This window comes from Squalius cephalus (genome assembly GCF_949319135.1).
Source record: "Squalius cephalus genome assembly, chromosome: 19".
Classification (NCBI taxonomy): domain Eukaryota; kingdom Metazoa; phylum Chordata; class Actinopteri; order Cypriniformes; family Leuciscidae; genus Squalius; species Squalius cephalus.
Genome location: NC_137140.1, coordinates 18,882,962 through 18,910,686, shown reverse-complemented (window position 1 = coordinate 18,910,686; position 27,725 = coordinate 18,882,962). Strand labels below are relative to the sequence as shown.

The window sequence follows — 27,725 nt, the reverse complement described above, 5'->3', positions numbered from 1 at the left end:
GGTCAAACAAACAGCTATGTTCTGGAAGTGGCACAGTGTTTACACCTTCCGGGGAAATAAAATTTCCAATGTACACACGTTAACTTTAAATACTCAGCATTCTGCAAAATCCCACAGGAATCCATTAATGTCAGTCAAAGTTGTATGATCTATGATGAAGAGCAGAGGATTTGACGGGCTGGAATCAACCCAAGTAATGTTCACTGACATTTGGATAAAGTTGATTATCTTCTGTAGCTGCAGTGTCAGTGTTTCTCCATCTAAACATAGTTATGGAGTTGAAAGTGAAATAAGTAAAACACAGTGAATAACAGTTTCCATTTTGTTTGTCTATAGGCTGATGGACAAGAGGAAGTGTATGTTAACCGTGTTTCAGACAATTCGGGAAAAGTTCACTGTTCAGCAACCAAAATGATCAAGAGATTTACAAAGTGTCTCTATTCCTCCCTTTAAAAAACACAACATAGGTTTTCTCCTTCATCATGATGTGCCCTGAACCCATACGATGGAGACTGAATTGGTGTGTGTGTGTGTGTGGTCCTTTCAGGTATCTCTGCAGGCAATCCCCAGTCCACTCAGCCAGCTGTCAAGGTGAGACAGTTTTACATGTTGAAGCTCCAATGCCCTTGTCCAATTTCACTTTGCAGTGAATCTGGGCTGAACACGCCAATCCTCATATTACCAAACAAATTAAATCAGCGAACTGGGAGGAGAAGCCGGGAGAGATCCTGTTAGACGCACAACAGCCTCTCCTCCCAGCCTGTCAGGAGATCAGGGCACTCTGAGAAGAGCTTGGTTAATTGGTTTAGGACGTGAAGTGTTTCTGACAAGCACCCAAAGACAGAGGAACTGCAGAGAATGATCTCAGGAGGAGTGCTGGGAAAGTTCAGGTAATGAAGCTAATACTTCAGCAGAGGTTCATTTTAGAGAAGCGTTGCAATGAGTAATTTAGCCTCACCAAACAAAATGACACCATGTACCTCTCCAACCAGCTAATCAATGAAATCAGTGGTTATTGGTTCAGGAAGAATGAATTTTACTGCAAGGCACTTAAACGCTGATACCTTGACTAAATAAGCTATGGACAGATTATGGACAGGAATAATGGGGCAAAATGCCCAGGGCCTGTGATTGCCAGGGGCCTTAAGCTGAGAGGACCAATACCTAGAAACAAGCCAATGGAGATGCATAATTTCACGGTGATGCACTGTGGCGCATTACCAAGTAAAAGTCATTTGAAGGAGCACCACGTGCTACAGCTGAGCGAATCGAGGACAGACTGCGGTCCTGCGATGGCCTCGGGCATGTGGTAGATTTTCCCCTACGCGCTTAAGTTAAACCAGGTATCCCTGACACCTACAATATTATCCTCAGGTGACTCCCACTCTGACCGCATTAGATGCCTATGTTGTAACTTTTGTTTTTGAAAAAAACTTTTTTGCTGTTATGTTTTGTGTTTATTTTGAAAGATTGCAATGATGTGCACCCCACCCTGATATACTTCAAGTACATACTAAGTAAGCTGATATCGTTGTTATTGATTTGAATGAATGAATGAATGGACGACACATTACACCTCTGTGTAAGCGTCTCAGTTTTCTAGAACATTCACTAACAGCCTAAGAATTATAGTTACCTGACCACATCAGAACCCCGTCTAAGAGCCTCACTCTGAGCCGGACAATGTATCGCCCCCTATGAACACTAACACTTGGGAATAAGATCTCTAGTGTTCCACTAACCTGCTGCGCAGCAATTAGACAGACTCCAGACAATGCCATGGAACATGCGTTAATCACGGCCAGGAGGACCTCAGACCATTTTCAGAGAGAATCCAACCAGCAAAAAGAGAACAACAGTTTTTATAGAACAGGAGCATAGCAAAGGTAACATGCCATTACTTATCATTACATCATTTTTATCTAATATGATTGGTTCTACAAATACATAATTCAGCAAACCCTTCTGTTACTAGGTAAAAGCAAATCTGGATTTCTTGATTACTTCACTTTGTTACTCAAAGTCATAAGTTTATATATTTAGAGTTTATATATCTAGTTTCATTTCCCCCTTTTGTTATATTCAGATGTGTCAGACACACGCTGACTTTGGCCAAAGTGTTGGGGACATTTAGGTCTCAAAAGCATATAAATATTAATCCTGCGAGGAAAAGAAGTTAATTATTATTATTAAAAAATTCCTTCACAGGCACCAGCCTTTTTGGAGAACCAATCTTGAAAGATGAAAAAAAGAAAAAAGAAAAAAAGATATAAAGTAAAAATTCAAGCAAAATCCTGATGAACTCTGGTCTGTCTATATCAAGGGTGTCCAAACCTACTCCTGAAAGGCCACCTTCCTGAAGAGTTTAGTCTGAACCCAAATGAAACGCATCTGAACCAGCTAGTCAAGGTCTTCAGGGTTACTAGAAACTCACAGGCAGATGTGTTGAAGCTGAACTCTGTAGGATTGGACCAAAGTTAACCAGGCCTCCCCTTGTGTTTACAACTTTATATCTTGCTTTTTTGGACATCTTTCAAGAAGGGTCCTCCAAAGAGGCAGGTGCAAAACCTATCCTTAATCAGCTCAAATGTTCCCAGTACTAGCATGAGGCCCTCCTTCAAATGACTTTTACTTGGTAATGCACCACAGAGCATCACCTTGAAAACTTTTGCCATTAATTTGTAACAGCAGAAAATAATGGTTGCTCAACTGTATGAGAATTCTGCTATTCAGCAAAAACAATCCCAATTCAAATCCTGTGTAGAGGCGTTAAATGACATTTTCTTCGGTTCAAGGCACGCTCTGTAAGATCGCGGATAAGAGTCACACTGGATGCTGTAATTTGTCTAGGGTGTGAAAAAAGAGGTAATGTTTGTGGTTTATAGGTGACATCCTACGGACACATTTGCTCATGTCAGCTTAGCGTTTACACATTTTATCGTAAGCCTGCAGCTGTCAGCTCATAATGGGAAGCAAGGTCACAATCTGTAAGACACTTCAACATCCATTTATTTGGATATTTTGATTTCACACTAATGACTGGAAGGGATCTGTGACAATCTGGTTTAATTGAAAAACAACTGGACTTGCCAAATAACCTTGGGTAAAACCAACTCAAACTGGCTTTTGCTGGAATTATACCAGACACCCTATGAAGACATGAATGATTAAATAGTTTAATCACAGACATACTGTTTCCAATCTAGTATTTGGCCACATTATTAATCCCACTTTAGCCCCAAATTAATCCGAAACATCACTGTAAAAGATGACCGATTCCAAACATGCAGAATACAAGTCTGTTAGTCTGGCTTTTTTTTAATTTTTTTTTTTATTACAATTTCATAACTTCTTGTTCTTCTCTTTGGTGATGTATGCTAAACTTCACAATTATTTAGTCCGCTTAAACCTTATATCTTTCTTACAATTGACTGCACGATTTTATTCCAGTTGCCTCCATCCAATCAACAACCAATGAATAGAACCCAAGTTCCTTCCCTACTTTTCACTCAGATGTACGTCACAAAACAGAAGAAAACATTTGTCGTTACCTCAGCTCCATCTTGAAAAAATTCTGCTTTAAATATATATTATTTTAAAGTGAGTGTAAACGCAACGTTTTGAGCACCAGTGTTAAAACTCAAATCATCCTCTTAAGGAGTAACTTGTCTGCAAATTAAACTGATGATAAAATATACATCAAACAATGACATACTCCACCTTCAATATTAAAAACAGTGAAGGAATAATTCTCATTCAACTTTCACTCATGAACGTTACAGAATTTTAGCAGGTAGATGAAGATCAAGATTTTCTTTTCTTTTCTTTTCTCTCATTGTGAAGAAATGGTGGTTTGTTTGTCCTCCATGTGTCTGCCAATCACAGCTCTCCCAGAGGCGGCTCCATCAATCAGTTAGCCCACATCCTCCTCCTATCAGTCTAGACATCACGGGGCAATGCAGCGGGGGGGTGGGGGGCACGACACATCTCTCACATTCAGAGTTAAATATTGCAGCGCTTTCAAGTTCAGACAGTGTAGTTCTACATCAGCCCCCAGGACTGTTTGGTGGCAAAGGACCTCAAAAGGAGGACAAAAATGGGAGTGTATGGTCCCTGACTGATGGTAGAAACGGGCTGGAGAGAGATCAGAGGAAGAAGGATAAGCACCTGAGCTGTGCAAGCATACAGGGTTGAAGCAATGGTTTATGGGATTGAAGCCAGCGCTGACAGCATGTGTAACTCTGAGAAGACGGCGCTCGGTGAGATATATTGACGGGGTGTAATAAAGAAGGAAAAGCAGACTGAGATCTGACCTGATGCGAATGACTCCACGGCGTGCTCTCACTCAGGTCCTCTCTTGTACTTCAGGCAATCAGCGAGAGACAAGGTTATTCTTTCTGAAAGTGTCCTTCGATCAACCACCCACAGAGATACATATCACAGCCGGGCTACACATACACAGACGTTCTTATGAAACTTCTTATTTTTCTTGAAAAAGAGCATTTTATTAAAACAAAATGCATATTTACATTTACATTGCAGAGGTAACTTTCCATATGTTGGCACAATATCCTGTACCTTTACAAAAGAGGGGAATGTATACAAAAATGCTTTTAGGTGCATCATTGAGATACAAACGCTTTGGGACACTCCTAAAAAGGCAAAGTTGAAAACCTTTGAGCTGTAATAACGGATAAAATAATTGTATGTGCTATGAGTAACTAAAAATGAGCTAAATATAAACCTACCCCAGTCTTAACGCTCATAAGTCTTTGCCTTTCCAGAGTATTTTGGGGGGAAAAAAGTATCTATGGTCGAATGTTTGACAGTAACATGGTGGCTTTAAATTGCACAAACCTGTAGAAACGTACAAGCGAATTAAGGGATGCAATGTCATTTTTACATGTACAAAGGTAAAAAAAAAAAAAAAAATGCCACATACAATTTTAAATAATGACATACACAACAACATGCTGAACATTTCTGAGTGTTGATTCATGTAAATTAAAAGGCTGCCGTCAGTCAGAGAGAAATGGCAGAGGCGTAAAAGGAGAGCTTGATGGGAGTTGCATAAAATCTGCTGGGATAGCTCCCTCTTCCAGTGTGGAGCCAAGAAAAGGCGGTGGAAACAGTAGGCTGTATTGTACCGTCACACTTCTTCGCTGACATGACAGTCTCAACAAAAGCACTTTACAAAGCTCATCAGTTTTACAATAGTCTCTGTCCAACCAAACAAAGCTGCATGTATCTCTTACCTGTGGATATAACAGTGAATACTAAAGATCTTAGGTAATATCATGTTCTTTTTTAAATTACAGTTTGCACATTTTATAACCCCTTCCAAATACGTGAATTCAAACCAAGACTTATTTTTTTTTAAAAAACAAATTCATCCACTCTGACATTCTCTTTCACAGTATTGCATTTCTCTGAGATCTGCCAGGATTTCTTTCTTTACACAACCTACAACCAGGGGTGCCAGGCAGGATCCATGCGGCACAGGTTGTCCAGGCTGTTGGCGGCTGCCACTAGCGTGTTTACTTTACTCTCACCACCCTCAAACTGAGCCAAGTTGTGAAGGCGGGTCATGATGGCTGTCACAGCTTTCTGAACCAGAGACACCAGCTGCTGGCTGTCCATGTTCTCAGGTTGTCCAGCTGGGGACAGAGGCATGGATGTATCCTCCTGCGTTTTCTTATGCCAAGCGATGATTTCGTCCCGAAGAACTGCTTTCAAGATGCCATCGACCTGATTGAGAGGAGACACAGATTGAGAGTGGGTCAAGAATCCTAGAGACTGAGAGTGTAGTCTCATTCTTCATTATTCTTGTTCTTCGTAAAGCGTACCTTGAAGTTAGGCTGAGCAAAGCAACGTGCTACCGCTATCATCGAAGCCGTGAGGGGTCCAGATACACCGATGGTGGTCAGGAACTCAGAGATGTTGGGCGTCAGCCTGAAGGGGACAGGCCGGTTGGCATCCAGATCACCAGTGGCATCATTAATATCGAAGCGGAAGTATGATACATTGAGTTTTCCTGTGTCCTGTTGGGGGAACAACACATTAGGGTGGTGTCATTTAATTAATCTCGGAGAATCTGACCTTGTCTAACCGAAAGTACATTTTGCAGACTTCAGCTAACTTTGAGAGATAAATATCATGTGGCGCCAAGTCATTAGTTTCCATCCAGAGAAATAAAGCAAATTTGGGAAAGGAGCCCATTTGCTCATGTGGGACTCAGGTGGGACCAACATCAGAAAACAGCAAATCTATAGCACTCTGGGAAAAAATGGATAGCGTTGTAGACATCCGACCACAAAAATGTGAGGAAGTATCGATCCTACACCCACTGTGGTCTGCATCAGCATTTCAGCATATGAACAAAAGTCTCCATTTGCCTTCTGATGCCCTTGACGTAGAGCATCGTCATCACCAATAAAGTATTTCACAGATAACATGCTTAAGATTACATTTCAAATAATAATCTGAATAACTGTCTACATTTTTTGTTTAATAATGATGAAGTGTCACTCAAATATTGTGAAACTCCAAGCACAATAAGAACATGTTCAAACGTGATTCAAGTTCAGTATGTAGACACTGCACAGGACCAATCTCAATATCTGAAGTAAAACGGAGAGCTACTCTGGAAGTGATACACCAGCGAAATGCATGATGGTTTGTGTGTTATTGAGAGAGAGAGAGAGAGAGACAAAGACAGCACATATCTGCTTGTCCGCTCTGCCTGCCGTGGTAATCTCCCAAATGCCTAATGAGATCTGTAGAGTGGAACCGGCAGCAAGGGGGCTCACTATACCCACTTAGCCGCCCATTCGTCCGCCTGTCAGAAAACTGCAGATAAGAATCATAGGATGAGGTGCTTGTTTGACGCACATATCTAATAAAAGACTTTCAAATGCACTCTGCGGACCTGCACTGACCCGATACCATATCGCAAATGTTGCAGGACAGCTAGATTGTGGCCAACAAAAACTGAAGCATGTGTGCTTTGGACTTATTGGATGCATGTATATTTGATGAAAGAAAGCTAGTATCAAGTATGAGATCAGTTCCATTACGTCAAGTCATTCAGGTACCTGTGCGATCTGCAGCATCTCTGGGTTGAGACGGTTCAGGTGCAGCATGAACTCAGCCAGGCCAATTAGAGCAAGCTGGATGGTGAACATTTTGCGGAAAGTCCAGTAGTCTGTGGCGTTGGGGAAGGTGTGCAGAGCCCACTCCTTCAACATGCTACGAGGAACCATGTTGCCCTGGACCTCCTTTAGAATGTCACGCAGGACCTTAAAACATGGACAAAAAAGATTACTTGAAAAGATAGAAAAAGCTATTTTTATTGGTTCATTTACTGAACTGCATTTTAGGGGAAAATGTCCAGTTCATTTCCACCCAAAGTCAAAAAGTAAGGGTATTTATTGTTTTTTATTATTCCCCAAGTCAAATCTATTGTTATTCTATTATATATTATTATTACTATTCTCACTTCCATTAGGCATCCAGATCTGTATATAAAATATAAATATAGGAAAAAATATATTTGACATGTCCTTGGCAATTTCATGAAATTTTCATACCTTTTTAATTGATATACTTTTTACATTATTCATGGCATACCTGATGGCTGGCTTGAGTTCCTCTAGCCTGAACAGTCGCAAGCCGGTCATAATAGCGGGAAATGGGGTTGTCGTGCTCAATGCCCTTCTTAGCACATCGTTGCTTGTATATTTCCACCAGAGACAGAGACGATGGATTGTCCTCCACTAACCGCATTTGAGGAGACACCGCCACAACCCTTGGGACTGGGAAGAGAACAGATTTAAGGAGGATGTACTCTGCTGGTAAGCATGTCACATGACCACTGGGCCACCCAATCTAATAAATAACTTTAGTGAAATGCATTCATTCATGATAAAATAGAATGTGCATTTAACCATCCCTAAGATTATTAATTACGTTACAGCATCAAAATCAACCTCTTTTCTTTTCTTTTCATTTAAAAAAAGTAAAGACAAAATGTTCCAGCGAAAAGCTAAAACGTGGCACCCTGGACCTTTGACCTGAGAGAGTTTCATCTTTAATTTGTCTGTCACAAAAAAGACAATTTAGATCTTCCTCCCTTAGTCTCCACAGGGAGAAGAGCAACCTGATTTTCATTCCTTCTGCTCCAGTCCCCTCTCTTTCTTCTTCTGTTACAACTACGCAGCTTTTCTGGTAATTTTCACCTCAATCTTGCCTCTTTTTCTTCTCTTCTACCTCCCCCAATCTGTCTGAGAGCAACTAGGCCATTGAGTCCAGCACTGAGTGCAAATGGACAGAATTCAAATGGGGCAGATCTGAACACATGTATGCCACAATTTAAAAAATATGTCACTAGAGAAGTAAAAATGTATTTTAAAATGATCATGTTTAATTTTATTTTATTCTTTATAATGTTTTAAGTATACTTCTACATGATTTTATTTTGATTATTTATTTATTACAAATAAACTTCAGGCTTGAACTTGGTCATTAAAATGAAAGGTCATGTCCAAAGTGCTGACATGAATAGATGTAGTCATGGGGAACGGACCGTTTCTGTGTGATCTGTGATTACCGCAGTACCTGTGAAAAAGAGGTGTCTCTTGGTGGTCTCTTTCCTCTTCTCCAGGCAGGGGTTGAGTAGCCGCAAGAGCTGCAACACACGCTCCTCTCTGCGGGACTCCGTCAGACATGCGTCATTCATCACCAAGTATGGATAGATCTTGCCGTTGTGCCCGCGGATGTAGAGGCGTCGAGCAGCTGTGTTGTGCTTTTGAACAATCTCAACCCTGGGCATGAACCTTAGGAGGTAGAGTAAGAGGGTGAGAGAGGGAATGATGGTTAAGTGATAAAGTAATCATAAAGAATTAAGGTCTCAGCTGGAGTCTAGCTTAGACCTCCGACGGGTGAATAAAAAAAAAATGTAATCAAAAACCACCTACGAGTCCAAGTGTGTATTAAAGGGATAGTTCACTTTGAAATAAAATTTTGGTATGTTTTAGCTTACCTCAAGGGCATCCAAGATGTAGGTGTCTTTGTTTCCGCAGTAGTTTCAATTTTGATATTTTTAGGTCAAACCATTCTTGTCTGTCAGTCATATAATGCAGGTCTGTGGTCACTGTCTCAAAGAGCATGCACAGAGTCCAAATTCAACAATTCCCCATCGTAAGTACACATTGATGGCCTAAGACACGAAACGAGCGGTTTGTGTGAGAAAACGAACAGTATTATAGTGCTTAGTACCATTTCTATTAGCCGTCTTACCTACAATCTCTGTTCTGTGTAAACAATGAGTGACGTACACGCACGAGAGATCACTTCCGGCGCTTTCCGGCGTTTGCGCAGACTAAGCCAGAACGCACGCACACGTCACACACCAGGAAGCGCGCGCGCGCGCCCTCAGATCACTTGGACGTGGTTGTGCAAGAGGTAAAAACTATATAAATACTGTTCGTTTTCTCACACAAACCGCTTGTTTCGTGTCTTCAATGGCCATCAATGTGTACTTACGATGGGGAATTGTTTAATTTGGACTTCTCTGTGCATGCTCTTTGAGGTGGTGACCATAGACCTGCATTATATGACTGACAGACAAGAACGGTTTGACCTAAAAATATCAAAATTGAAACTACTGCGGAAACAAAGACACCTACATCTTGGATGACCTTGAGGTAAGCTAAAACATACCAAAATTTTATTTCAAAGTGAACTATCCCTTTAAGAACATGAAGCTACATTTAAAAATCACTAGTCAACTTATTTGTCTAAAGCCAGTCCTGAATAATTAGGATAGATTTGGTTTTTGCTGGCCCCTACACAGATGCAATTTGCAAAAATTGGCTGACTAGCTTCTTTTTGTGATTTTGAGGGTTGATATATTTTATGTGGCAAAATTCATCAGGTATTGTTGAAATTATTTATGACTTCCTTAAGACAGATCAACTAGTCAGTTATTGGATGACTAAATGATCAGTCGACCAGCACAACCCCATCGCTGGTGTGTATTAATTATTACCTGGCAATCTTGATGTAATAGTGTGTGGGCTTAGGCATGAGGAACTCTCCCGGGATCTCCACTTCGGCAGTCTGGGCCGAGAAGTTGCTAAGGAAACGGCATTTCTCCTCTATCAGGAAGAACTTAGGCAGCTGCTTCGTCTTGGCTTCCAGGATCTTGATCCACTTCTTCAGCTTTGAAATGAGATTGTGCAGCTTCATGGAGCCGGGAACACTGAAGTCAAAATCTGTATATGGAAAGAGTGACGGGGCACGGTAAAGCAGAGGAACAGATAGGTTGCTAAGAAAAAAAACTGCAAAAGAAGATGGAATAAAAACAGGTAGAGGAAAAGACTCTGGATGTGTGAAATAGGTACACGTGGCAGCGCAAAAGTGGCAGAGAGTGTGAGAAAGAGACTGAGACAAGAGGAGACGTTATCTTTGGATCAGGGAAACAGAAGTAGTGCACTTCCTCCCAGGTTCCCCTTGCGACGTGATGGTGCTGATAACATCAAGGTTCATAAGAAGGAAAAAAAAAGGATTAACTGCTCAATGCAACTTCTAAATGACATTGTGCATTAAGTTGGGGAACACGCACAAAAGGTATGGTCGGAATGCAAGCCACGTTCCCAATTTTAGAGACAACCTCCAGGCCAGAACGTCTTTATCAAATAGGCTAAAAACTGCTCCACTTTCATACTTCTGTTGCGCCACATTAATAAAACCACACACCGCAGATACTGAAATGGCTTGGCATTTAATTTTAGACATTTAAGAGGAAAAACACCCAGCAGAAAAAATATCTTTGTATAATTAACGCTTTGGCAAAAGAGGCTTTAATTCAAAAGCATCTTGCATTGAGCTGCCACTCATGTCAAAGCCAGAGAGATGTGGCTGCCACACATAATGAAAGGCCGTTTAAGAAACTCTTACTGCTCGCATGACACTTGCAATATCGTCAACGTCCTGTGTGACATTTTGTTCAGCAGTAAACTGCCATAAGCACTGCGGCTCCCGCCCATTTCCATGCCCCAAATTAGATGATGTCTTATGAAATCAGACACGCTCTGTAATCTCCGCCAATCTGACTCTTTCTGAGAGACTTTAAGACTGTTTAGGTGCTTAATGACCAGTGAGCATTAAGAAAGAGATTTGACTTGAAAAGCACAGTTACGCGCAGCGGTCGACTTGGTGCAATCAATTTAGAAAAAAAATGAACAGACAATCCCCTGCAGCGACAGTGGCCCGAAGCGAGGGGTTTTTCAGATAACGGCACCTCCTGGGCAGCACGGGTTCTTTTCTGATAAATGTTGCGTCTTTGAGCATGGATGGGGTGTACGGTGCGCTCAGTTTCAGACTTCTCACTGACCCGGGATCAGTTCAACTCTAGGGGGATTTGAGCTCCCTGCTGCTGTAGAAAAAAAGTCTCTGCTCTCTGACCTGTGAATGAGATACACAGTAGGCGGAAGTTTTCTGCACCTAATAATGCTCGGGCGGTGGAGGTGGCCAAGCGCTAAAAATACCCCCCCCCCCCCCCCCCAATCGGCCGTCTGCCTGCGCTGCTCGCTGTGCAGCAGTCTCTGGTGAATTCTCTACTTTAAATTCCATCACAGAAATGCCTGAGTGAACACAGTGTACAGCACAACAGGAGCCCTGAAACAGCCTCGGCCCCGCAGACACGCTCCCGCTTTAGATCAATGTAGACCGCAACGCTCGAGAATAGCATAACCCCGCGAAAGTAAAACAAGCATTTCAGAAATATAAACACCACTAGTATTCTATCACAGTACTTTTACTAGTATTTTTTACCCAGCATTACATTATTACTTTCAATACAAAATTAAAGGTACACAATTTAAGCATTTATTTAAAAATGTATCTGTATATTGGTGTTTGTAAAGAAAAACTACAAAAATCTCCAAAAGGATATTCAAGAAAAAAGAATTTAAAATATTAAAATGTTATGAAATGGCATTATGACTTCCATATATTTGAAACAAAAATAGCAAAGAGTCGCGTATGGAGCAAAAGTAACTCAGTTTTCAGACAGTAACAGTGATTATAATGCCAGCAGCCATTTCACCCTGTAGCCCAAGACTGGCCATCCACTGAAGCTAAGTAGGGCTGAGCCTGGTCAGTACCTGGATGGGAGACCTCCTGGGAAAAACCTGTAGGGGTGTAACCCCGACATCCTGGATAAATTTGCCCATTGGCCTCTTTCCATCATTGCCTCCAAATCATCCCCATTTATATAGGCTACTGATTGGATTTATCACTCAGTCTCCTCTCCACCAATAAGATGGTGTGTGGTGGGTGTTCTGGTGCAGTATGGCTGCCGTCGAATAATCCAGGTGGATGCTGCACATTGGTAATGGTTGAGGAGATTCTCCCCTTCATATGTAAAGTGCTTTGAGTACCCAGAAAAGCGCTATATACATGTAACATTATTATTATCATCATCATTAATGGACTCTTTCCTTTTTCCGCGTTGCATTGTGCCGCTCTCGTTCGGAGTAGACAAAGTGTTATGCCATCACCCAATCAGTATTAAACCACAGGAAGATGTCAATAAAATAGCTTGTAAACAACTTGTCATCTAACATTACATTTACCTCAGGAAAATTTCCCAATGTGCATAGTACACACCCCTTTTTTTATATATAAAATATAAATGTTAATTTTATATTTTACATTTTCATTAAAAATAATTACATTTTGAATAGTTTAATTTGAACATGTTTCTTAATTTGTGTGCAATTGAGTGCAAAAAACATTTAAATGAGATCTCATCAAAAGTTAAAAATGTAATTATATTGTTAGCAAAAAAAAAAAGCCCAAATTATGATAAACAATAACATACACCTGGCTTGCATGTGATTGGTTTAAAAGAATCTTAAAAAATGGTGCTGAGTGTTTGTTTGGACACGTGTTGGAATGGAGAGATTGGGAGGAGAAACTTCTAGGGAAAAGGAGAGAAGGATACAGAGATTGAAGAGGCTGTGTGCTTTGCTGGTTCCCCTCCAAAAACTCATTCCCAGTAGAACGCGGTGCCGGGTGAGTAAAGAAGGCTCAGGGCGCGCTGGCCACGCCTCACTGCCCAGAGACAGCTGGCACCACAACATCTGTTTTACACCCTTACACTCTTAACAGTCCTCTAAGGCCATGAACACACACACACACAGGCCTCCGGATAGAACTCAATATGAAGCAAACAAGAACAGTAGCTCCAGGATTCAAGGTTTACTGAGGTGGAGAGACTGTAGGTGGACAGGGAAGGAAAGTATAAACATATTCTGCTCTCCTGAGCAGAGGACAGCTGAGGGGGAGTTTGTTTTTACATACGCCTCGGATCACACATGCTCTGGGGGCACTGAAAGGTTATTGTCGGGCAATGTGTACATAACTGGCCTCAGGAAAGAGCCGTGGCAACTTCTTCCGTACTCAGAGAGATTTTAAAAACAAACATCTCGAGGGGGGTGAAGGACATTTGGGATTTAAAGGTAAAAGTCACAGAAAAAAAAATACTATGATTTAAAGGTACATGTGTAAAAGTGAGTCAGATAATTGGGTAACAAGCTCAACCTGTGGGATGAGTTTGGGGAAAAACCATGTTGTTGAAAAATGGAAGACAGGTGGAGCATTTGAAAATCTCTCAAATTGTGAAACGTGACAAATTATACACTTCCCCTTAACCTAATGAAACTAAACAACAATCAAATTTTAAATAAATAAAAGTAATATTACAAAATACAAAACATTTTGCAAATTACCAAAAAAATGTTTTGTACTTTTTTCCTCCAAAACAATCCACACATATTTGGCATGTATAGTGTTTTTTTTTTTTTTTTGGTGAGCATGTTGACTTAAAGCTGTGTAATTTCTTTACAGTCAACAGCACCTTTATACACACACACAGTTCTGCCCATAGTCATCTTCCCATTAAATCTAATCACATGGTTCACAGAGCCAATTATTCTCTGAGTCGGTTTGGTGGAGAGGCCTGTGGTTAACTCTGAGCAGAAGTGGTTATGCAGAACAGAGACAAGAACGAAAGCATGTGTAATTGTGCACAGGGGACGTGATCCTTTAAGTGCGCTTGCCTACAGTTTAGACTTCTGCCGACACTACTGTGAGAAGTCCACGTGTGACAGCTCATTTTCAAAGAGTCAGCTGACTTGAATTATTTTATCTGTGTCAATGACATTGAACTTCATTTGAAAAAACAGCATTCAGAATGCACTAAACTTCTGTAATATGCCATTTCAAAGTGAAACAGAATAAAGGTTGGGGTTGATTTCGGAATTGAGTTTTGATTGGATCAAGAAAATCCAGCTATAATGAGGGTTCCCAGACCATGACCAATTAATTTCCATGATTTTTTAATTAATTTAAATTAATTTTATAGAGATTAGAATCACAAGACAAGTTTATACTATGAAGGGTTGTTGTTAAACTAAAACTAATCCATTTTTCGGTAATTTATATAAAGCTGAAATAAAATATACATTTTAGATAAGCTTAAGCAAAAATTAAAATTAAAAATTAAAATTAAAATTAAGAACTAACTGAAATAAGTTCAAGTTTAACTTACTAAAAAAAAATACTAAAACAATTTTTTTGTAGAAATATTTTATATTATATATAAAAAAATCCAAAAACGAATAAAAGTGACAAATAGCACAAAATTATAAACAATTATATAAGCGAATTCAAAATATTAATAAATACCATAGCAATATATGAAAATAACACTGATTTTGACTAAATACATTTCCATGACTTTTTAAATTACCTGATGTTTCAAAATTTTTCATGACTGTAGGACAGTGGTTTTCAAACTTTTTCAAGAGAGGCCCATAGGCCTATATAGGCCTATTCTTAAGCCAAGCATACAGAATACAATGGGGCTAAAGGTGCATTTGACTTTATTCTCATTTAACCCTTAATCGCTGTTTGGGGTCAAAATGACCCCAATGGACTTTTCCTTCATTTTTTAAAAGTGTTACCTTCATCGCAGGGGCATGAAACTCTGTGACTTTTCCTAAATAATCTATCTAAACATGCACAAAAAAACTGGGCTTGATTTGGTTGTTCTAAAGGTGTGTACAATTTTTTTTACCATTTAAGCTGTTTGGGGTCAAAATGACCCCACATTGAAAATGAATGGGAAAATGAAAAAAATGACTTTTTTAAATTTTGTTTGTCAAAAAAATAAAAGTAAATCCATTATAAATCTGAATTTTTTTACAAATAAACCAAGGTCTGGTCCTAGAGCATAAATAAAAAGTAGAACGAACTTTCTATCTCATACACACACACACACACACGCACACAAACACACACATGTATGTGACTGCAACAGAGAGCATTTTTACAGAAATTGGCAAATAAAATAAACAAAACTGGCATAAATCTAAAAAAAATTACATTTAAATCAAGGTCTGGTCCTAGAGCATAAACCCAAAGTGGAATGAACTTTCTATCTCATACACACACACACACAAACACACACAAACACACACGTATGTCACTGCAACAGAGAGCATTTTTTTTAGAAATTGGCAAATAAAATCAACTAAACTGGCATAAATCTGAAAAATGTCACATATGCAACATGGAACAAGCTTGTCCCCCCCCCTCATTTTGACCCCAAACAGCTTAAGTGTTGTCCTTTTTTAACAGCGATTAAGGGTTAAAACACTGTTGTGCACAGATGGCACAAAAATTCAGCTCAGCAATTTTCTTAACAACCGCTTTTGATGATGCACGTGCACTTACTGATCCTTGACGCGATCACAACGTACAGCTGATTCTGCACTAATCTGATCTAACTATTTATACAGGAATGCTACTTAACCGGTTAACTGATCGTAAGAATTTTACCCAATTAACAGCCTATCATTTGCTGCATGCTTAAAAAATACACTTAGAATATTCCACAACAAATCCTTTAAATTGAATGATATTCAGAACAGAACAAGAATGAAAAAAAAAAAAAAAAAAAACTACAAACAAGCCAAAACGAAATAATTTAATTTAAAGCGAAAGTGAAAGTAAGCGGCGTTGGGCTCACGTAACGCTCTCATTCGAATCAAAATGTTTCCAAAATGTTTTCGGTTTCCTTTCCGTCAACTTGTTTGTGGAGCGCCGCGCCTCACAGAAAGGAACCAAACTTTCTTTTATATAGGCTATGATTTTATGAAAACAAATTTAGTTTTTTAAATTCCCTCGTTTGAAAACCGCTACTGTAGGAAGACCCTGTATAATCTTTCAAACTGCCTACAAACTCTTTGTCATGTCAGATTTAGATACAAGAAAAATTTTTAACTTGGAGGTGGAAAAATGTCACTTTGCTGAAAGATATTTTTCTATGTAAAATAACATGCACAAGAATTGAATTGTGTTTCCTGACCTGTGGTGAACTGGCCCTTCATCTTCTGAAACACAGGGTCTTGAGCGGTGGCTTGAGCTCGGCGGGCCAGGGACTCTGAGGCGGCGCTGGAGAACATGGTGGACACATTAGAGACATTCTCCAGGCCCACGCCAAACGTGCTGACCAGCTTTTTCACAAAGTTGAGTGTATGTGGAGTGATTTTAGCATCGGACACAGCTCCGCTCTTTTCGAATGCCACAGAGTAGCATTTCGCCAAGCCCTGCTGTAGCTGCCGCAAAACCTGGGGAAGAAAATGAGGGAAAGATGAGAAACCAAGAGACAAGGATGAATGGTTAAGCAGTTATCATCAATTTACCATGAAGGATAACACCATTCCTACATATTCAATCCAATTTGCCATTTTGATAATACTAAAAATCCTTCAGAGGCGAATATGCTCACCAAAGAGATCAGTAAAAGCCTGCCTCTACCGGTCTCTGCTGCAGAGATTAAGCTTAGACTTCAAGTGAAGAAGATCACCATTAACAGACTAATTTAGTCTGGGACTACACTTCATCAATGTCTGGAAAATTAAACCCATGTTTTACTTCACTGAGCTCTCTCAATGCCAATTTATTTCATCCTCCAGTTCTCCTTGCTAAACTTTCATTCCTCGCCCTTTTTCTCTCCTCTTCTTCGGCCGCTTGTCGCCGAGCGTCCCCACAAGAGTGGGGCTCTTGAATCCCTGTCCAGTCTCGACGCATCACCGCATCAGCCCTGTCACAGCAATCCAATCTCAGCAATCCCTCACCCATCAATCACGACGAGCCCTTCGCCAAAGCCCGATTAGCACTGAAGCGCCAATGTCCACCTGCACTGCAAAACCACTTTTCAGCCTCAGTGAGCCCCAATCGTTCCCCTCTGTCAGGTTTCATCTAGTCAGCCGGCCCTCTGAAAACAGCTACGTGTACGAGAGCATGCGGCATGAGACTAAAGAACGTAAGCAAACCGGACAGAAAACGCATTCATGTCATGTTTAACTTGCGCTTGGGGCTGATGTGCTTTAAGAGGTAGCCACTCACCTTTGGAATACAAAAACACTCTCTTTAACACAAAACCACTCACCTCCTCATGCCAGTTCTCCCTGAACCAGACCATCTGATCCACGATGCCCTCCAGAGAGGAAAGAAGGGTGGGGTGGAGCTCACGCTGCATGTGCATGATCCGGCTGCAGCGCCACATGGGAGCGGTGGCACGGATGGGACCTGGGTCAGACGCAGAGTGGGTCTGGGCAGCCGCTGAACTGGGCTGCTGCTGGCCAGAGTCTGAGGCAAAGTGAGAAACAACAGCACATGAAGGGAAAAAAAAGTTGACTTTTGTAGGACTTTATATTGTTGGATATGAATGTTCTGAAAAAAACTCCAGTCATACCGCTCTTGTAGCGCTCCCTCTGCTCGATTTTCAGCGTCAGGTACAAGGTTCGGATCGGAAAGTACACTGCTTGAGGGTAGACACGTCCCACCTGTGAGAAACAGTTGCAGATTACATTTCAGATCGTCCCTGTGGGCTTGGGTCAGAGCGAGAGTGAGAAACGTTGTGCTGACATGTTTTGAAACTTCTCTGTGATAGTGCAGGCTTTTGAAAACGAAACCGTAGGGGGAAAGCAATGAGATGGACAAACATCAAGGGCAGATTAAAACCATGGCTCAATATGACACTCGCTAAAAGCTTGTCAAACCCGAGTGTACACTTTCTCCTTTTCGGAGATCTGCTGTGTCCTTGAACAGCATCACAAAAAGAAGGCTCAGGATGTTTCATGTTTTAGCCCAAAAGCTCATGTATTTATCAAAATGGCAATGATACATTGGCACTAAGAAAGGAAAGAAAGAAATGTACCGTGTGGGAGCGTTATAGTGGAGTAGTTAATAAGGACAAATCAAGTGCTGGGTATGTGACAGTGATGTATAATGGCTCTGAAGCGCTGTATGTATATGACAATAAACTAATAAAGCCTAAAACCATAGGTTCAGGGTGGATGATTTATTTTTAACAGCAGATTCGAATGTTGTTAGAGCTGATCCGTGCACCTCTAATATACATAAACATTTACACATACATGCCTAAAATTAACACTCACCAAGCGCCAAATGAGATTAAAAATCTGCGTTGTCGAGTAAACGGAACTGTCAATTGCCAGTTGTCCGGGAACATTTTTATGAATTCTAACAATGCAATGTTAGAACATGACCCTCTTGACAGTTGATGGGCCAGTGCAGCATCGGCAAGTTTAAGCCTTGCCATAAACATTCAAGCAGAAGATGATGCGAAAGGGAACTCAATTTATTACTTGTGCGCCTCAAATTAGCTCTGTTTCACGTCGTTTAATTTATGCAGTGTTATTTAACATTTGATTACTTTATTAAATTTCTGTACCTGAAAACTACTGTTAGTAGTCAGTTTCATGGCCGGTAAAAAATATTTATGGCAGTTAGGGCTGTGCGATATTGAAAAAAATAATATATAATCTCAATATTTTCAGGGATTTTATCGATAATGATAATTAGACGATATTTTGCTGAGTGTGTTTATTGTGTTGGCAGGTTTAGGACTAGCGTTAACAGCTGACTCCTAAAGTTTTTGATATTTTTCATATTCTGTGTGATGGTCAGTTCATAGCAGTGACAGAAATGATCTTTTCCAACAAGTTTAAATGGATTTTTACCTTTAATGGGCTTTATAACGCATTTTTGTAACCTAATTAAATGTTTGCATCATCTTGTGTGTCAAATTATTACATTTAATCAATTAATTCTATTAGAATATTAAGACACAATAGGGCTGTTACCACTCAAATGAAATCAGTATGAATGATAACAATGGTATGTTTTTGAACAATCACTTGTATATCGGCAGAATGTTTGGGAAACCTGTTTGAAAACTGTAAGCTGTAATCAAAACACTAAGTTCTGAGGTCTATTTCACATATTTTGAAGAAAAATAAATGCCTGCCCCCAGGCTCTATACTTTAAATCCAACCAACAGAGGAGTCTGACTCATAACCCAATCTTTGGATCCTTTTATTGTTATGTAATAGTCCCAAAAACATGCTTATCAACTTGTTCCTCTCTTCTTTCTCTCCTGGCACTGCAATATCCGTGAGGGGTGTGAATGTTGTCCACATCAGTGTGAGGGGGATGAAGACAAATATGAAGGCGGCAGACAGAGTTCCTTCTCAAACCACCCGCAGCCCCTCTCAGGTCTCACAGCAGCCAGCTCAAGCAGGCCATTAGAGTGGAAACACGATCTTTGTCAAGCAGACGGCGGAAAACAGGCGGGCCTTTAGGTGTAAAGAGACACCTCTGAGTCCAGATGGGCTTTTACATGAAAAGCAGCCACGGCCAAGACTTTCTGTTAAGAGCTTGTTAAGTATCGCATTAAAAATGAATGAGGCAAAAGGGGAAGAGATCACCCCTAAAATTGGAGAGAATTCTCATCATATTTTAGGGTGTGCGAGTGCTGGCATGTGATGGGCGTCTGTGTGCATAAAGGTGTTGAGTTTTCCTCGCCTCAGTTTCATCTCAAGGCACCCAACAGCTCACCTTCATCAATATTTCATTAAACGTTTTTAAAACATCCCGCCAAGTGGAGCACAGCTAAATAATTCAGAGCCCGAGATAAAGGTGCTCCATCCGCTGGAGATTTCACTTGAAAATCGAGAGTTTTACAAAACATCTACCTTTCACTCGTCATCCCTGCCTTAAATCAGACCCCAAAGATCCTTCAACAAGGAGACTTGTCATCCCTAAAACAGCCTTGACAACTCCATTAATTGAGATTATGGTGTGCAAACATATCCATTTCATTGGGTGCTTATCAGGGACTCAAGTGTACTTAATCTCAAAGTGAAGCATTTCCACTGCACGCTGCGCTGAAATGGAGAGATTAGAAGTCGCTGGTCTGGCATGTGTACGTGAGAAAAGAGGTGGTCGAGCTGCATGCAAAACCCGCTTGGAACGTGTCAGTGAACGAGAGGGGGATTTAGCCGTCATTTTACGTGGGTTAAGAACACAGAACTCTCTCCTCCATCTCCTTTTTTCTCCCTCTCTCTTTGAGCCCCTTGGAGCATCTGTTTCCTGTTTGAAGTTCAGGAGCTTTTTAAATGGCTTGGAAATAATACTCCATCAAGGAGGGCAAATTAGTCTCTTGTTTAATTGGTGGTTCTGTTCCCACAGTTGGAGTGTTTGATATTAACCCAATAACAATGCTTTGCAGAATAAATTAAAAAGGGAACCGGTAAAATTTGACAAAGAGGGGACTGACTGAAGACTGTCTCTTATTAAAGACAGCAGAAGAAATTAATCTTGATTAGACGGATATATCAAGCATGAATGTTCTGCTAAGAAAAGGTAATGTAGTGTGGAATCCAACCTGGCTTATGAGGTTGAGGAGTGGTTTCCCCTCTGAGCCCACCAGACACGTGAGGAGCTGAGGGATCCAAGCCAGCCACTGGATGGGCGGCACTCCAATGCAGTATTTGTCCACAGCGTCGGCCAAGGTGTTCTTATCGTCAAAACTCAACAGCCATAGCACCTGAAGAAGAAGAGAGACAGTCTTTTTTGGTAATAGTTTTGATTTTATAAACTCTACTGCAGAACAATTCATATCATATATTTAAAAATACATATTATGTCTAGACATTTTCATAGAAACAGCTAGGATTTATGTAAAATTAAGAAAAATTACATTGACATTTAACTTGAACCAAAATTCATTTCATATTTAATAACATGGATATTTAAAATGAATAATACATTTTAAATAATTTTATATTTAAAATATTTATAATGCACATCAGTCAAATCGGCAAAGGAGGGATAAACACTGTAAAAACTCACTCAAATGAGAAATTCTCTCTTTTTTTGCGTTAATGTGCAAAATACCTCTTCATGTAGACATACGATTGTTCACAAGAGTAATTTAAAAAGTCAAGTCTCCAAGTCAATTTTTTTCATCAACCTGTAGGACTGAACAGGTAATGTTTTCATTTTAAACAAAAACTGTGTCAGCGATTGAAGATGAGGCCATCAGCTCCTTGAAATAGCTACTCAGTGCTTAATGGCTTGTAAAATCATCTCGGCCACTTCACTCCCACCAGCTGCTGCCTTTTCTTGCTATTGTTGGTGGGGCTCTGGTACGGTGGCCGGTAACAGATAAACAGTCATCTCCACTGAGGCCTGATGGAGACATTAAGCACTGGACAGCACGGACCACACGGCTTACGGATAATTACTGATAATCAGCGAGCAGCTACTCTCATTAATCACGTGTAAACCACGCCACCGTCTCTAAAGCTTCAATGGCCAGCAGCACTCCAGACACAATCTAAAGTGCTCCTTGCATTCAATCCCATGCTGGAAAAAAGGAAAAAGCCAAATGGAGCTGTTTGATCTAGCGTACTGTACTCGACAGAGAGCAGACTGCCATGTGCATAGTATCCATACAAAACCCATCATCTAGTCTAATAATATAATTACATCCATCATTGGAGGTTCATCAGTCTGAATGCAGTGCATCCCCTCGCCACAGCTGCATTAATTCAGAAATGGCACACGCTGACGGATATGCCCCCATTTAACAAAGCCATCAGAGCAGAATGGGTTTACTGGACCACAAATGAGCACCGAGTTTTCCTGTGTTTTATGGTAAATAGGTTTAATGGTAAAACTAATTGCAGACCTGTCAAAAAAACAAGCTATCCTATTATGACATGCTTTGTGTATCTCCGCCAACCATTTTTGCCAGTTTTGACAAGTAAATCACTAAGTGCATGTTGTCATCTAGATCACGCAATATGATAGGCCATTGATCAGTAGTTCTTGACGTTTTATTGGTTGATTTATGCAGCTGCCTCATTGTTGTAAAGAGTTAGACTACCAGTGTTATTATAGTTAATGAAAACTAAAACAAAAATGTCTTTATTCATTGAAAATAACACTAACTGTGACTTTACTGAGAATTTTTACGCAGTTAAGAATTTTTCAATTATGCTAATGATGCTCACATTAACTGTTGGTAGCCTTAAAATAAGGCAAAGAAGCTAAAAAGGTAAGACGACGACAAAAAATGAAAGCAAGACTTAGTGCAACTGGATGCTTCTGCAGAGACGAGAGATGCTTCTCTCCATAGGTTCTCAACCACAAGATGATAGAGAACAATGATAGACTGCTGTTTACCTATTTAACCCTTTCACACGTAAGTTTAAAATATTCTGACTGACCCCCCAGTAGGGCTGGGTATCGATTCAGATTTTACAATTCGATTCGATTTCGATTCGCAAGCTCTCAATTCGATTCGATTTCGATTCTCGATTCGATTTTCGATTTCGATTTTCGATTCGATTTCGATTCTAAATTCGATTACGATTCCACTCAATGAATATTTTTTTAATACAAATCCTATTTTTATAAAAAAGAAAAAAAAAAAGTAAAGTGAACATAATTTCTTTTTATTAATTAACCACTTGTAAACTTAAGAGCTACAAACCTGTATATTAAACTCTTTTTATTTTAGGTACACTTTGGGTACATTAAAACAGAACCCAACTCTATATTTCAAATGCATACAATGAATAGACAGAGTTTTGATGCAAGATGAAAAATTATATGCTGAAAATTGGACCAGTCAGAACAGTCGCATGCCTTGATCAGACAGGTTACCAATCCTCACATAAACCCATTAAAAAAACTTGCATGCATTTATCTGTCTAACAGGGAGGACCAGGTAAGACATATACAGAAATTGGATAAATGTATCAAACAGTCTGCGATGCATTAATTATAAAGTATATATAGACTAATCCTTATTAGAGTTACAAAAGTTCTTTAGTCAAGAGCAGTGAGTGTTTTTATGTTCCCTTTGTTCTTTGATTAACTTTAACGAATTAGTGGCTACTGTGTACTGTCCCTTTAAGAGACCAACCGCTGCTGACAGAGACGCGGATCTCACACGCGCCTCATTCTCTCACGAGTCAGAACTCTTCACGGTCATCATAAGACTGCTCTTATGTTATGAAGATACTCGACAAAAAGACATTTTGGCATTATTGTGTGTGTTATTGTTCGTTCAAGCGCGAAAGTGAGCTGTATTCTGGGCTGTCGCGCACGCACGATATCAACCCGAGTCTTTCTGTGTGTCACACTCAGGACATTCACGTCAAATATAATTGCTAGGCTTGACATTGTGATTGCGTATGATTGACAATATGATTAATTAACAGCACTAGTTGAGGTTATTTTATGATTAAGAAAAAACAAACATAAAATCTCACAGCATTAGCTATAAAATGGAGTTTGCAAGCCTATGAACAATGGAGGAAAACTAATACTGGCTTTTGGGTAATAGATAAATAAATATGGACAAAAATCGATTCGTGGCGTTTGAGAATCGATTTTGAATCGACCACATTTTAAAAAACGATTAATCGAAAAATCGATTTTTTTGCCCAGCCCTACCCCCCAGCGTGAGTTTTTCAAACTCACCGTTATTTAGAACCTGTCACTTTATTGTTTCCATGGTGATGCGTCATTGCGCTGTCTCTGCTCCAGCCAACACGCGAAAGCACATTTGAATTTAGCAGTTGATCACGTGATGTACTGACCGTTCTAATCACATCGGTGTGATCGTATGCTCCAGGGACCAGCCAAGACTGATCACACCGGTGTGATCGTACGTGCGAAAGGGTTAACAAACATTTGGGTGAATGATTTTATACTGACATGGTCCTCATTGGTGGAAGAAACCTGGACAACTCAATGAGGACAGCAAGAGAGAGAAGATCTTACCTTGGCCAGGTATTTGCGCGACTTGCTCTCATTCTGATGGCGGCAGGCATGTAGGTAACATGTAATGGCGGAGACGCCAAGGTGGGGCTGGCGGTCTTTGACAAAAATGTTCTCCAAGTAGTCTCCCCACATAGCCCAGGCTTTCACCAGAACATCATGCATCTGCACTGCAGCAGAGAATGCCTTATTTGCTTCCTCTGACCTGGTGGAAGAGAAAAGACAACGCATTGAATGAGCGGGGAACATGTCAGTTCTGATCATCACAATCTTGATATCTCAAGAATGTAAAGAATCCGAGTCATTTAGAGGAATAAGCTTGAGTCAGTAAAATATATGTAAATGGTACACTGGTAAACAGGAGCCATGCAAAATTTATCATGATGACATGCCCAGTTTGAGGACTATCTGATGGGAAAAAAAAACTTGATGAGAAACACTATTACTTCAAAGAACTATCCAGCTGGCCAGCACCTAACTGAAATTAGCTGACTGGGTCCAACATTTTTGTTTCATCAGCCATTTTAGAGCTTTGAGAATTTGTCCCCCAAGAGCATCTTTTCTAGGGCCCTTTTATAGAAGCAGTTTAAGAATAGAAGTTGAGAAAGGTTTGTAAAGGGCTTTACAAGGGACAGAAAGAACTGGATGGGACACATAAATCTGTGCTTGAAGCCTCTGTCCTTACCATCATCTCTAAATGTTACCCTACGACACACCTACTAAACCAATCACATATAATGGGAACTTTTAATGAGTATGTGGCAAGCAACAGAACTACACTTGATTGCAATGGGAGTCTGGGGAGGCCAAATCCACTGAAGCGTCTCGTCAGTCGTGGACATGTATAATATGTTTCTGCTCATGGCCTTTGCTAAGAGTCGCACATAAGTCCCCACACCCAGTCAAGTGTCAAACATCTTCCTCCGACAGCTCTGCTGCTTTATCAAATCCCTACGTTAATATTCATAGAGAGTGAAAATGTAATGATTACATTAGGCCCTGCTGAGGCTGGGGGAAACTTCTGCTGATCACAGAGATTTCACAAATTGCTATTGAGTTAATTATTCAGCATGTGTATTTAATAAGCTATTTCAATCCAGTGCCAGGCTCTGGGCTCACCATCAATTCACACATGATGAGGAAAAGAGCAAGGCCTATATAAAGCTATGATGTTGCAAAAAAGCAGGTTATCATCAACATCTGTTTATTAGATAATGACATAAAGGTCTGTTTTGGTCTGGATACTGAATTATCAATAAAATGCAATTCATACTGACAATCATTTGAATTTACCTCATCTATGAAAAAAAATAATAATTCAATTTGCTATAATACTTACCTTAAATTGCTTAACAAGCAAGCGGTTTTGTAATAATATAATTATATTACAAAATAATTACAAAGAACAATTATAATTATATGAAGTTATAACTATAATTTAATTATATAATTAAAGAAAACTTTTTGTATTCATTCTGTTCATTATTCTTTTTATTTTGTACTTTTATAACACAAGATGCTTTTCAGTTTTGTAGCTGATTGTGATAAAATACCTTGGTTTTTTTTATCAGCAATGCAATGCAAAAAAAAAAAAAAAGTAAGAGTGCATCTGTTTACTGATTAGTGCTTAATACACTAAAGGAGGCTGTACTGTACCAGCTACCTCAGGGGGGACTAAATGCCACTAGGTGGAACAAACTGTAATTTGCACTACTGTCTGTTTAAAATAAAATAAACCTAGAATTGTGGATTTGTTGCTTTTTCCAGTAACTTTAGTTTAGGGTCCAATTCTCACTATTATTAGTTGCTTAATACATGCATAATACTCGGATATTGGCTGTTTATTAGTATTTATAAAGCACATATGAAATGCCTTATTCTGCATGACCTTATTCTGCATCCCTTAATCCTAACCAATACCTAAACTTAACCTTGCAAACTAATAAGCAGTAATTAGGGGTTTATTGAGGCAAAAGTCATAGATAATGACCCTAAACTAAAGTGTGACCATTTTTCCTATTGTACCAAACGTGGATCGAACTGTGACCTCAAAACCGAGGTACGTACCAAACCATGACTTATGTGTACCATTACACCCCTAATATGGTCATGTATATTTTTCTTCAATCATGTACGAAATTGACATGAAAAGATTGCATTTCTTAGAACTCATTTTAAATGAGATGTTTTAAAAGATTTCTCCTGTTTATTATCTTGAGATCCTTATAGGTCACTGACCCATTTGTTTGTTTAAATAGCTTGTAGACGGTTAAAACACCTGGCTTGATTGCACTACAAAATTAATTACAGTATTCAGAGATGTAAAACAATTACATGACAGATTTTCATCAGAGTGACTTGTGAAAATGCCAGTCAATAGAAATATGACAGGAGATAATCACTCATCATGAGTTCAGTGTCATTATCCTCTGCCGCAGACATGCTGTATAAGGTTAATTACTCATCATACTCTCATATTGACTGTTAACGACTGTTCTGACCTCATTATTGGAATAAAGTTTTAGAAGTGATGATTAGTGGCACAAACACATGCACACGGACAGATGTTTATCTTTCCTCTCCATAATGATTCTTTGTCAGAATGGTTCGTTTTAAAAAGTGAGCTCATGATCTCGCCAATTCAGATTCTTTATTGTCAGAGGAAATCAAACTTGTGCACAAAACAAAAGATAACGAGAGCGGTGTCAATTAAAGACAAAGAAAGAGTGAATGAGGGTGATAAGGAGAAGACTCAAAGTGACAGGCAGAAAAGGAAAGAAGATGAACAAAGCCAGGGATCAACTCTTACTTATTGATCTGGGCTAAGAACATGCCCTTGAGAGCGTAGAACTCGGCGGTCATCTCCTTGGTGAAGTACTTCAGGTTAGTGGACTCAATCACCTCCAGACCCTGACAATACAATAACAATGATTGCATTTACAATTAATTAATCAAAGTATTTTACAGGTATGACTTTTTCATTTTCTCATCGAAAATCCCTCAAAAACGATGGGTTTAATTTGTCGGACTCAGCCAACGTGTAGTTTTCTGACCTAAAATTCCTATACATCAAAAGTCAACACCACTGACAATAGAGTAACGTTATATATCTGCTGTAGTCATCTCTGTAGCTCAATCTAAGACTCCCAGGTGAGAGCCAGTGGCTTAAAGTGTGCCAGAGAAATGATAAAAAGAACAGAACAGGTCCAAGTGATAGCTGTGAGAGAGAGAGAGAGAGAGAGAGAGAGAGAGAGAGAGAGAGAGAGAGAGAGAGAGAGAGAGAGAGAGAGAGAGAGAGAGAGAGAGAGAGAGAGAGAGAGAGAGAGAGAGAGAGAGAGAGAGAGAGAGAGAGAGAGAGAGAGAGAGAGAGAGAGAGAGAGACTTATTAAATCCAATGGTACTTTAATGACTTGAGCTCAGTTGAGGCAGCTCCATTAATCAGGCTTAAGCGAATGCTGCAGCAAGCAGCCCATTCCTTACACTGTTTG

The 27,725-nt window shown here is 39.8% G+C and overlaps 1 protein-coding gene across 2 annotated transcripts in view; it reads right to left on the bottom strand.

Moving 5' to 3' along the window:
- Positions 1 to 4,488: 4,488 nt before the first annotated feature.
- trrap (transformation/transcription domain-associated protein) overlaps positions 4,489 to 27,725 on the bottom strand; it is an 85,711-nt gene continuing 62,474 nt past the window's right edge. For both annotated transcript variants that reach the window (XM_079852076.1, XM_079852077.1), the window contains 12 exons: positions 27,047 to 27,147; positions 24,241 to 24,442; positions 20,828 to 20,989; positions 17,831 to 17,921; positions 17,525 to 17,724; positions 16,439 to 16,700; positions 10,049 to 10,274; positions 8,617 to 8,834; positions 7,630 to 7,814; positions 7,095 to 7,298; positions 5,847 to 6,041; positions 4,489 to 5,748 (listed from right to left, as the gene is read on the bottom strand). In XM_079852076.1, coding sequence (XP_079708202.1) covers positions 5,464 to 5,748; positions 5,847 to 6,041; positions 7,095 to 7,298; positions 7,630 to 7,814; positions 8,617 to 8,834; positions 10,049 to 10,274; positions 16,439 to 16,700; positions 17,525 to 17,724; positions 17,831 to 17,921; positions 20,828 to 20,989; positions 24,241 to 24,442; positions 27,047 to 27,147 — 2,331 coding nt within the window. In that variant the 3' untranslated portion in view covers positions 4,489 to 5,463. The remainder of the gene's footprint in view (positions 5,749 to 5,846; positions 6,042 to 7,094; positions 7,299 to 7,629; positions 7,815 to 8,616; positions 8,835 to 10,048; positions 10,275 to 16,438; positions 16,701 to 17,524; positions 17,725 to 17,830; positions 17,922 to 20,827; positions 20,990 to 24,240; positions 24,443 to 27,046; positions 27,148 to 27,725) is intronic.